The sequence below is a fragment of the Manacus vitellinus genome, unplaced genomic scaffold (assembly GCF_001715985.3).
Source record: "Manacus vitellinus isolate BGI_N305 unplaced genomic scaffold, ASM171598v3 scaffold_2_pilon, whole genome shotgun sequence".
Lineage (NCBI taxonomy): Eukaryota > Metazoa > Chordata > Aves > Passeriformes > Pipridae > Manacus > Manacus vitellinus.
The window spans coordinates 47,667,034-47,680,308 of record NW_021940208.1 but is presented as its reverse complement, the minus strand read 5'-3'; the positions used below and the strand labels follow the sequence as shown (position 1 = coordinate 47,680,308).

Sequence of the window (13,275 nt, the reverse complement as noted above, 5' to 3'; positions counted from 1 at the left end):
AGCCTGGGGTTATTCCATCCCAGAAGCAGGATTTTCCAATTCATGAAATTCCTGTCATCCCGTATCTTGGGCTTGCCAAGGTCTCTCTGATTAGCAACCCTACCTTCCAACATATTGACCATTCCCCCCAGTTTTGCATCATACAAACTTTAAGCACAAACTTGTTCAAAGTGCACTGCATCCCAACATCCAAGTAACTAATAAATACATTAAATAGTACTGGTCCCAGCACTAATCTCCAAGGGGCCCTCCCCTAATTAATATCTGCCAAGTTGACTTTGTACTAATGACCATAATTCCATGGAGAGTCCAGTCAATCTCCCACCCATCTTCCTTTCCAATTATTCAGTACATACCTCCATTTCACTTCAAGGACACAAAGGGAGATTGGGTTAAAGACCCTGCTAAAGTCAAGGTGTGCAAAATCCACTGACTCCCCCTCATCCACAGCACCACTTGCTTCATAGAAGAGCACAACCATTTGGTCAGGCATGCTTTCATAGAATGGTTGAGGATAGGAAAGGACCTCTGGAGATCATCTAGTCTGACATTCTCATTCAAAACAAAGTCAATTAGAGCAGGATGTTAACTGACCACAACCAGTCTGGTTTTGACTATCTTCAAGTATGGAGGCTACACAACTTCTCTGGGGAAACTGTTCCTCTGTTCCATCAGATTTACAGTAAAAAACCTTCTGCTTCAAATGGAATTTCTTGTATTTCAATTCATGCCCATTGCCTCTTGTCCTTTTACTGACCTGGCTCTCTCTTCATTGCTCCCTCACATCAGATATTTACACACACTGGTAAGATCTACCCTAAGCATTCTCTTCTACAGGCTAAACAATCCCAGCTCTGTCAGCCTCTGCTTACACACCTGAACAGACTGGTGCCCCTCTGTTGGACTCCCTGCAGGATGTCAAGGTCTGTCTTGGATGTGGCACAAGAGCCCAGCACAAGGGACAACATTTCAGATGTTGTCACTGAGGGTGAGTAGAGATGAATGATTATCCCACCAGCTCTCCTTGTGAGGCTCTTCCTAATGCAGCCTAGGATGCTGTTAGGTTTTTTAGCCACAATGCTGCACTGCTGGCTCATGTCCAACTTTATTCTCCACCAGGACCCTCAGGGCCTTTTCTGTAAAGCTGTTTCCAGCTGGTCAGCCACCAGCTTGTACTGGTGCATGATGTTACTCCTCTCCAGTGCAGGACTTTGCATTTGCCTTTGCTGAACTTCACGAGGTTCCTATTGACTCTCTTCTCCCCTCTAAATGCCTGCAGAACTATGGGTATGTCAACTGTTGAGAGCACACTGCGTCCTGCTGTCCAAGTTCTGAATGAAGACACTAAACAATACTGGCCCCCAATCCACTTCACTGCCCACTTCTCTCACCTTGTACTTCCTCAGTTTGTCTGAGAATGTTACAGGAGACAGTGTAAAAAGCTATAACTAAGATCAAAATAAACAACATCCACTTATCTTCCATCACCCACCAAGACATTCATCTGCCTCATCACAGAAGACTACCAGGTCAGTCGAGGATTCCACTTCAAAAATCTGTGCTGGCTATCCCCAGTCATTTTACTGTTCTTTTTATGTCTGAAAATTACTTCTGGGAGAACTTGATTCATGATGTTCCCAGTGATACAGAAGATGCTGACTGGCCTGTACTTCCCAAATCTCCTGAAGATAGGAAGGACATTTGCTTTCTTCCAGGCCTCAAGAACCTTCCTTGATAGCAATGACCTTTCAAACATAATACAGAGTGATCTCACAATGACATGAGCCAACTCCTGCAAAACTTGTGGGTGTGTACCTGTAATAATGAGGCTTCTTCCAGGTGTCTGAAGAAAGCCTCCTCTACTTCTTCACGATCAGACAGCCTGTAGCAAACGCCACCACCAAAGTTGGCTGTACTGGTCTGCCTTGTAGTCCTGACCTATAAAATCTCAACTTCCTCGTGTCCCAAGATGAAGCTCTGTGCAGTTCTGCCGCTCTTTCACATAAAAAGCAAATCCCTTCCCTGCCTGTCCTTCCCAACAAGCTTGTACCTTCCTGCTGAGGCACTCTTATCATGTGACTTAACCTACCACATTTTCATGACCCCTGTGAGACTGTAGTCCTGTAATGGCATATGACCTTTAATTCCTCTTATTTGTTCCTTATGTCACATGCATTCGTGTGCAGACACCTCAAAGAGGCACCTAGTCATGCTGATTTCCCAGAAAACACGAGAGTCTTCCACATAATGCTGTCCCATAGGCACTTCCTTATTTACGTATTTATGAAGTAGGTCCTTTTCAGTCCTGTTTTGCTGATTACGAGATCCCTTCTGTTTGTATCATCCTGTCATCCATTAATATCAATCCTTTGCTGGCTAACCCAGTCCATATCTCCTCAATTGACTGTAGGTTGTCATCTCTCTCCTGTGTCGTTCCTCTCTTAATGTTCTCCTCACCAGGTTGGCCTGCCTGTTAGCAAAGATGCCTTTGTTTCACTTGGCCAGGTGGATCCCATTTATTCCAAGTAGTCCTCAATCTTCAGAGAGGACATTGGGCACAAAACCAAAAACCTTGTTGCCAACAAGGTAAACGATCGTGACCCACAGCATCTGTCCACTTCAGATGGCTGCTCCCAGTCACCTTTGTGTCCTGCACATCTTGAAAAATTGCTTCTATAAAGTTTTGGTCCATGACCTTCCCAGGAACCAAGGTAAGGCTGAGGGACTGATGTTAACTGGATCTTCCCTTCTGCCTTTCCCAAAGATGAGTGTGATGTTTGCCTTTCTCTGGTCATCAGGTACCTCCAGCAATTGCCATGACTGTTCGAAGTTCATAGAGAAAGTCTCACAATTGCACTGCCAGATCCTTATTACAGAAACTTTGCTTGCTGCCCTTCATCTCTCTTGCTAGTTTCCATCTCTCTTGCTCAGCTTCGGCACCCCCTACTCGCTTTCCTAAGCCGTGGCCTGCTAGGCATTCTCACCTCCCTTACATTTCTCAAGGTCTTCAGGCCTCAACCAAGGCTTCTGCCTCTAACTTCCCCAGCATACCCAAGGACTGAACAAGAAGAAAGAACTGAGACCTCACTGTTGCAGCTGCCCCATGGTAATATGCCCAATGTTAAAACCTAGCCTGAGGTACCATCCCTCCTGAAGCTCAAACTAGCAGGGCTGTGACCTAACAGGTGACTATTTCATGACATGCATTAACTGAACAGCCCTCACACAGACTAGGAAAGCTTGTAGCCTAACTGGTCTTTGCTTTAGCTAGCTTTAAAAATACATAGATCTAATGTAATGAAAATCCTTATTTTACACATGACATTTCTTCGCTGCTCTTAAGGGTCCTCCATATGGAGATGAAGATCTTTTCATTTTGGACAGTACATATTTTGCTTTCCAAATTCACTGTACTCTTCTTCAACTGCCTGCTTTATTGCCTGTGCTCCCTACCAGCTTTAAGAATCCAACATCCAAAACGTCTGTTCAGCCCCTGAAAAAATTCCTTTCTATTAAACTCATCCCTGCAGATGAATTCATTCTAAACAAATTTTCTTTTAAAAATTCTCAGTTGAATATTAGAATCACACAGGAGTTAAACAATCTGCTCTCCCTGAGTTACACAATGACATAGAATATAGCTTGCTCCAAAGGGCATGGGAATAAATGAAAAAACAATCTCATGAAAGAAAAAATCCAAACCCACAAATTCCCCAAAACACCACAATAAAAGTATCATATGTTTTACAGATACTTGCAAATATTTATGCTTAAGACACAGTAAAGGTGGTTTCTTTGAATAAAACACAGCTACTGATGGTTTTTAGCAGATCAAACAAATGGAAAGAGAGAACTCCGCTAAAGACAAATTGAAAAACAAACAAATAAACAAACAAAACCCAAATCCACACAATTTCCATTTAAAACTTGAATAGTTTCTCAGACTTTTTCATCCCCCTCCCCAAACACTTGCTTGTAACATTTTTAAAAGGCAGACATCATTTATGTATTTGTGCTGCACAGCATTAGAAAGACATTTGGAAAATATAAGTAGTGCTCTTGTAGAGTTGTAATCTACATTATAGCAAGAAAGCTCTTGTTCTTGACAAGAAAGATTACAAAGTGCCATGGCACAGAGTATCACTAGGTAGGTCTAATAATCTTTTAAAGCTTATAGGCTACAGCTGGCGCTCTCAAAGACATTAATTTGACTACATACCCTTTTTTTTAATGCAACTGTAAAATCTGCGGGTAAGCTAAACACAGAGGCATTTGCTGACCCCTTCTCTGGTGAGCAGCAGTTCATCACTTCCAAAAATAAAAATAAAACATCCCAAAACAAATCCCCTCAGAACTTACCAGTTCTAAGTGCATTATTTCAAGAACTGGAGCTGATATTACAGGATCCTTAATTAAGCTTAAAATAAAACCTTACAAGATACAATATCCAAAAGACAGAGTATCTTAGTTTGAAACAGGAATGAGTAAGAAATTAACCAATTCAGCAGAGTACTGAAGAGCATGACAAACTCCATCACTCGGAATCTTCAAATTAGAAGCAGCCCTTCTATTCAACAGGCAAATTTTAGTTTTCCACAACTAACTAAACCAGAACTTACAGAATGAAAGTTACAGCCTCTGTTGTTAAAATAAATCATATATAATCAGAAAGCCCAATCACAATAGCCCTCTTCAGTCTCAAAAACTAAGCACAATAGGATATTGACATTCATATCAAAATACTTGTATTATTAGAGGGGTTAAATCACACTTAATTCGCAGCAAGTTTCCACATTACAGTGTCTGAAAGGAAAAATGACAAAATTAAATAATTTCCCAGACAAGACAAAGAAGTGAGAAGCTATGGTGATTGTTTCAGATCAGTTTTTCTTATGTTTTCCAAAAAGCGGTAAACTGGGGTGACATAAAAAAAAGGTAAGAACAAGCTGATCTACAACAGGGAACAAAGGGAAAGAACCAGAGGAAAAACAAACCGGGGAGGAATGGCATAGAAGACCACAGTTTGCAGTCTCTTTTCACACAAAATGAGCTGACTCTTACCTGAAAATCCTCTTTTATAGCTTGTAGGTTATACACAAAGAACTTCTGATAATGTTGAAAGAGCAGAGTCAATAGAATCGAGATGGCACTTAGGACTAGCAACAAACTCTTCGACAAAGGCGCTTTATCTTAAAGACAGAAGACCAAACAAACAAAATAAAAAACATTTTAGAGAAAAGTCTCTGACATGCAAAAAGTGATACATTTAAACAGGTGACTGGAAAACATAATAGTGACACCACCTTGACTTTTTAGATCAACGACTTGCCAAGTTCTCAACAACTTGCAAATAGATAGGAAGAACACACTAAAACAAAGAGAAGTCTTTAGAGATATTAATGACAATTATATGTTAACCAGACATTTTGTTCCCAACACTGTCTCATGAAATTAATTGTTTGGCTATAATTAAACCTAAGTTCTCTGCACCTATAGAGGTCATGCCCTCCTTTGCTGCCCTCCTAAGGCTCAATCACATTTCAGGATATAAAATAAACACTCTTTTTGCTAGAAAAATCAACATGCACATCTGTTTCCTTTGCATTAGGGATTAAGATTAGCTTTTTTCTTAGAGGCTATGAAGCAGGAATTACCTGAATAAATGTCCTGAAAAAACTGACCTTCTCTCCACCGCACTTGGATCCACCATTCAAGGAAACATATTTAAGTTAATTTACACGACATTCATCTTCCTTCCATTCAATCATTACAATTATTCATAAAGAAATTAATAGAATCAGTATGTTTGTGAAATCAGAACTTCTTTCCCTCTATGAGCATGACTTTCAGAAAGCACATTCAGAAGCAAGCAGAGAACAGAGAAATCTGCAATGCACATTAACTAAAAACTGCCAAGTGGAATATCCAGCAGAGTTACCCAGAAATTCATCCTGTTCTGTTGCTGCAGGTGATACAATAAAATACAAACTCTTGCCCAACAATTCAAGTCAATACAAAGACTCCAAAATATTACTTATTCTATGACTTTTCTCTTTTTCACACATGCAACCTGAATCATATTTCCTTCCTTTCCAAAAACCTCAGCTATAGCACACAATCCACTCGTTTTCAGACAACTGTTTCTCCCAGGGTGTTACGAAATCTGTAGCTCTGTTGTTGTTCTTCTTACATAAAAAACGGAACGATAAGATTACTTTGAAAGTACTAATGGGAAGTAAAGAGCAGGAGCATAGGAAGAACAAAACTGCATGAAAATACGTAATACAGGAAACATTTAGTACCTGTCCAGATTCAACTGACTGCCATGAATGATTCCATTAACATCTGCTGCACACTAGAACAGTGAACTGCTAGAGAAGGAATATTGTAAAAGGCACCAAAGCCAAGATTTTAATTATGGCACAATCCCACTGCCATTGAAACTGCGGTTCTTACTACATAATTTAGATGCGATCCTCATTCAAGTATTAGCTGATGACACCAAGAACAACTTTGATGGGCACTGTTAGCTGCTCTCAGCTCACAGCACCTTGAAGTCTGCAGTCTTCTGTTGCTCACCATGCGAAGAAAATATCTCTTTCTATGTGTATCACAATGAAAACTTGTACTTAAAACTCTTATTTCAGTCCACAACCATACCTTTTGAGTTCATTATATAAAGATGCACTTTCCTTACTCCATTTAAGCAATTAACGCCTTGAAGAACTACCCTTTTATAGAAGTTAGGCAGTGACTTGGATTGACGCAGGTTGATGTTACTATGCTAACCATAAACTTTACTTTTATGGTTGTGTGAGACACATTATGGCAGAAAGTCTGGCTGACTTTTTTTTTAATGCAAGAAAACTGTCCACCTTTCACGTGTAACCTCAGGCTCCTTTAGTTAACTTAACTTAGCTAAATTAGCATTCCTTGATGTGGAAAGGTCAGTTTAATAATCAGGATACAAATTTTTGAAATAGCCTAAAACAGAAGAACTGTACTAGTAGCAACAGTAAACAGTTTTGAACCAAAGTTCGATAAGACTTGTTATTTTACTATCAAATGCATCTACGTTATTTCATGAATTTGAACACGTTTTTACAAGAACTCCTTAATCCCATAATACTTTTCACATAAGGAACACATTACCACAAGAAACGTGACAACAATACCTCTAGATATCCCCATCATAACTATATATTTCTATAGAGGTTTAATATTTAGATTTTACTGCAATTTGCATATCATTAGATTATTTTTACATTACAGGTAATACACACTTGAAATACTTTATCCTATCAAGTTAATTCCTAATTTGAAAGCATTCAAAAATAACCAACCTTATCTGTTTTCTCCAAAAGTGTGAATATACATTTTTATTAAGAGCCTCCTTTTAGCTTTCAGCTTAGACACTTTAAACCTTGGTATAGAGGAAAAGTACTTAATATTAGACATGTCATCGAGTGAAAAACCACAGAAGTAACTAACCCATAAATGTGACAGTCACCCACAGGGAACATCACATGAGTAATGGAAACTTCTACTCTCAAGCACCTCATACTGTCATCGTGGCTTGACAAGTTTATTCTTCTCTGGTGAACTTGAAAAATACAATAATGCAACTTCTGAAATGCTTTTTCCAAGTGTTTGCACAATGTAGCAGTTTACCCCTTAACAGCATATAGATCCTTATCAAGGACTGCTGTGGAATGTCTCAGCCAGTAAGACCAAAAATGACTATCAATCCCAGATAGTGCACAATCAGGCATTCTGACATTCAAGCCAAATTCCTTACCTAGAATACAAAGGGAATTCAGAATTTAGAAAGTAAAATTCTAGCCTAATGGGTATGCAACCATGTGCAAGATGGAAACATGTACCACCAAGCTACCAGGGCACCAGTGTCTGCTGGCAGCACCTGTGCACAAAGAGAAAAACACAGTGCCTCAATACCACATAAGGCAAGTAGAATGAAAGAATAAACTCTCATTTTGACCCTGAAAGTTAAAATATATCAAATACTGTCTTCAAAGATCTTGGAATAAATTTGCCATCCCAAAGTGGCAATTCTTTCAAACAGCAGGCAGTAATAACATTGGTGCTGCAACACATCTACGGAGCTTCCACCTAAGTGCAAAGAGAAATTTTGTAGCAACCAGCAGAACATGCCCACACTGCGATGAAGAACAAGCAACTAGCTTTCACTGCTGATCTTTGCAGTGAAGTCTCCCCCCAAAACTGCCCTCAAAATCTCACAGGCAAGTGTCCCAACTTTCATGTTACCATTGTACGATGTGAAGCTGTTCCCAAATGTGACATAAATAAGAAAATCAACTCTTAAGTCTCCACATTCCACCCCTGCACTCACTGCAAAGCCCACAAATCCTCCTCTTCCACAGCCTACTACTCTTCTAGCTGCCAGTACCACTTTTCAGAATACAGAATTAAGAATACCTGTGTCTGTCTGTCACAGAAGGGGAGGTTTATGGCACAACTGCTCATGTAGTCGCAGCTTCAGAAGCCACCAGTGCACTAATAAGAATAAGAAAGTTGTGGTAGCAGCAACAGCTACAGTTTCTGAAATTATTTCCTGCTCCCTGCCTGTTCACTACTCCCAGGTGAAGATATACAGCATATGGGCATGTCAAAACAGGCAGTCAGACTAATCCACTGTTTCAGAAGGGCTTTTGAGGAAACAACTTCACCTCCTGGACTGCTATTCCGGGACTGAGACTGAAGTGTTGACTTGGGAGGGGACCTAACTGCCGACACCAGCTAATGAGCAGTGGCTGCAGAAGCTCAAATGAGCTCAGGACAATTTCTGTGGGGATCCCTACTGAGCTTACACCACAGTTGCAGATGAAATATGCTTTGTAAAAACTCTTTTTCCACTATCATCTTCCCTAACCCACCTGCTATAAGGCAGACACAGCACTTTCATACAGACAATTAACTGCTGGGGGCTACTATAATGGCACAAAACACACAAAACCCGTTTTTTTAATGCTGATACACAAGATCAGCAAGTCTTTTAAACCATAACTGATGCACATCTGAATGCACAGTACTTCCCAAACGCACTGACAGAATCTGCATTTTGGGTGGTTGTTTTTCCTGCATTAAACCACCATGCAGATATTAATCTATTGTATTCCAACATTTGCCCAAGAACCTGCAGCAAGTTCACCAACCAACAGTGACATTTCATTGCAACTGAAGACAATAAGAGTATCACCGCAGGAACAGTTTTTCATCAGATGCTTATAAACTTAAAGCAGGAGCTGAGAGATGCATAACATTAGTTTAAGAAAGTCAGTAAAGAAACCAACTGCAATCATGCTTTAAACCTACTTTTAAAAGGCACAGGTAAGACTGTAATCAAGCCAGTTACCTATACATTTACTATTTAGAAAACTTTTGGGTTTAGCTTAGGCTACGAACTATAAGAAAATGAGGAGATACAAAAAGAAAAAAAACAAGCAAAAAAGTAAAACCTTGGTTCCTAAAAGCAACACTTGAAATAGAAACTGAAACAGGTTGAAGTATACAAAAATGTTCCCCTCATTGAGGTTCCTTCCAACCAAAGAGCATATATCATACTACTTTTAGTATACGCTGTCAGAAATACCATGTATGGTTACACCACAAGACCATGTGGACATCCTCACACTAGCTTGAAACAAGTTAGCTCTGCTGCAGCAGAATAGCCACATTTTTGTGGCGTTCAATGCATGGCTAATTGACCTGATGTGGCTATGCTGCTCCTAGGACTCAGGCTAACCAGGCTGCACCATGGCATGCCGATGTGCCAGCTAATTCGATTTCCCATACAGTATCGTACTGCGTAATATTGTAATGCACAGAAGTCTGATATATTCAATACATGGTCATATTTCCTTCAGTCATACAAAAAAGCATTTTAAATTTACGTAGCTTTTTTATTTTTCCAACACCACTGCACAACACAGTTCAGTCTTGCCAGTTATGCAAGCAGAGGAGCACAGACTTTCCCTCTTGCCTTGGGGTTTTTAACAAATTGCTAGTACTGCACTACAAGGTTCACAGAGATATAAAAGCCTAAGCTGCATTGGTAGAAATCCTTAGACACAAGTTCAAAGGACTCTACTCCCTCCTACTATAAGAAGCAGCTTTTGTGTAGTAGGCAAAGTAGTGAAATATTTTGCAGAGGTAACAAGTGGCTATGCTTTAAAACATGGACTCAAATTTTACCTTAATAAAGACTAACTTGAACAGGTTTTCCTACTAGACTCTTGTGCAGTATGTACATAGCTTGAAGAATACTGGGAGGGGATTAAAATGTCTTCAGAAAGGTTTGGTGTTGCTCTATCTGGTTTAAGCTGTTGGTAAAGCCTTTCTGTGTATCATACTTTGCTACTGGGATGCAGCATGTTGGCAAACTAAGCAGCACTACAGTACATCAAACAGCCAGCCCAGTGTCACTCTTCACACAGTCATGCTTAGCCTTTGCAGAACCACTGAAGTGTTTCACCAGCATTCCTCGTGGGACTGAACCAGCAGACTGTAACACAAGAAACTGGTCTGGGTCCGGCACCACAGCCCACCTCTCAAGCCCTTCCTTAAAGTCAGGCACTGGTAACACGTTTCCTGAATGCACTGCATTGTTGTTTGACAAGTCAGCTCAACTGGGTTAGTGTTTTGCTAAGTTATTTGGGTCTGCCTGTGCTGTGTCTCCTGCTAGTACCCAGAGGAACCAGCTTTTTTTTCCCAGGGCATACTGGTTCCTCCAATATTTCAGATAACAGAAACAGTTTCCCGTAGCCAGGGCAAACTGTCTTTGTCCTTTTCAATGGTAGAGTTCTTTGTTTCCTGGCTTCCCTATCTCATAGTTGTAACATGCACCAGGTATATTTACTTCTACATTTATATCTCCTCATCCAAAATGGTGCACGTCCTGCACTGAGTAGGTGTGTTGTCACCTCACAACACAGTTATCACCTGTCTGCCTGCAATTCGCCATATCATTCCTACAAAAGGACCTACTTGTCTGGACTAGCTCACGTGTAGCTGGGGTTGGACTGTTTGTTTGTTGGAGTGGTTTGCTTTTATGTACGTTTCTTATAACATTATTTTCCCAGAGTCTCTGTGCCTATGCATGTGATTACACGCTAGTACTGAACAGGAGATGTAGGACAGAGGATTTATACCAGGAAACTCTTAAACTAGGATAAGAAATACTAGATAAACACTTTCTGTAAGAACTCGCTTTATCTGCAGTGCTCAAATCCATGAGACACCTCCTTAAATGGCACAGGGACAAGGTCAAGGGCTTCACTGCACAGGCCAGGCTATTCAAGCATTATTTACTAGAAAGTCTAACTTCAGTAGAAGTGGTCAAACTTAAGAGGAATCTGAACTCACAAGTTTTGACTGCTCCCTGGATGAAGACAGTGTCCTTCATCTCACTGAACTACGGAGCCAGGATGTGGAATGAACTTTTCTTTGTAGACACGTGTAATAGGATAGAATCCATGGGCATCCATAATACAGATGATCCAACAAGTTAGCTTGTGATAAGTAATACAGAAATAATTTGTGCTTGCTAATAACTATGAAAAATATTGTTTATTCAACATAGAGTCTATTCACGGCTAAATCTAGATGTTGTTTTTTAAGACTGTTTTATCAACTGACTGTACATAATACAAGAACACCTTATCCTGAATAAAGAACAGTAACGATCAGAACAGCTACAGGAGGAGCTAAGTGGACTTCGAAAAAGCTTAGCTGATCTAAACTTACTCTGGTAGGTCAGTAGTAGTATTTCAGGGCCACTTTTTCATACAAAAGCAAAATACATTCAGATTAAACAAATGCAGCAGAATTCCTGGTCTAGAAATTTGGAAATGCAGCCGTGCAGTAATCAGTTAGCTGTTCTGCTTTTATCGATGAAATCAAAATACAGGAGTTTTTAATTTACTCATTCAAGATTTTTTTCACGCATGCAGCCAAAGATTTTCCCAAATAAATGTTAAAAATAAACTGTGCCAAAGGAACCTACAGTGAACCTCACACATTTCCTAGAAACAGTACATCAGTATACTGCTAAGTGGCATTGGATTACCGCAGTTCAGTCAACTCTTCTGCCACATTCTGTCATATTGAGTGTTTGGAATATTAAACAACAACTTCATTTTAACAAGCACACATTCATTTACTTGAATTATAAGCTATCTTCTCTCGAGCACACACAGTTACCATGTCTGGGACATAACAAAAGGCAGAATAGACTATAGGGTCAATCAAAGCTTCATAAATTTTTATGGTAAAAGGAATAACATTGAATGAAAAAGGTCCAAAACTTAACATTTTCTAATGAAAAAACCTAATATTCTAAAAAACTTAATATTCTAATGAAATCATTCTTCACTATGAGAGTCAAAAACCAGTTTAAAATGCATCTTTAGCAAACAGCTTGAAAATATTCTAATCATGTCAATATCTCTATAGTTTAAAAGAAGTTTTGTTTACATCAAAATATCAAGAAATGAGAGGTAGCCTAGAAACACTGAAAAAACAGAATGCAAGAAAGGGAAAAGGGATTAATGAAATATCAATCAGTAGATTAGCTTCATAGAACATTGATTATGAATTTGATCTACGTACTGCGTGAAATAAAATATATGGATTCTTGAGTTATTTCTCTCCTTTAGACCTCTAAAAACAATACAGACTAATAAGAAGCTGAATAGCCCCCCTGTAATCCTGGAGGAAACAGTTAGTGACCTGCTGAGCCATTTGGATCCTCACAAGTCTATGGGACCAGAGGGGATCCACCCCAGGGTGATGAGGGAGCTGGAGGAAGAGCTCGCCAAGCCTCTCTCCATCATCTACCAACAGTCCTGGCTCACTGGGGAGGTCCCAGATGATTGGAAGTTGGCAAATGTCACGCCCATTCATAAAAAGGGCCAGAAGGCAGCCCCGGGAAACTACAGGCCTGCCAGCCTGACCTCAGTGCCTGGCAAGGTTATGGAGCAGATCATCCTGAGTGCAATCACACAGCACCTACAGGAGAGATAAGGGATCAGACCCAGCCAGCACGGGTTTAGGAAGGGCAGGTCCTGTCTGACCAACCTGATCTCAGGTGACCCGCCTGGTGGATGAGGGGAAGGCTGTGGATGTGTCTACCTGGACTTCAGCAAAGCCTTTGACACCGTCTCCCACAGCATACTCCTGGAAAAGCTGGCAGCCCATGGCTTGGACAGGGGCCCTCTGTGCTGGGTTAGGAACTGG

General features: G+C 40.2%; 1 protein-coding gene across 1 annotated transcript in view; it reads right to left on the bottom strand.

The window, feature by feature from the left end:
• Positions 1–13,275, bottom strand: part of UBAC2 (UBA domain containing 2) — a 95,468-nt gene that overhangs the window by 79,689 nt on the left and 2,504 nt on the right. Inside the window, exon 2 of the mRNA XM_018071297.2 lies at positions 5,062–5,189. Within this exon, the coding sequence (XP_017926786.1) occupies positions 5,062–5,189 (128 nt within the window). The remainder of the gene's footprint in view (positions 1–5,061; positions 5,190–13,275) is intronic.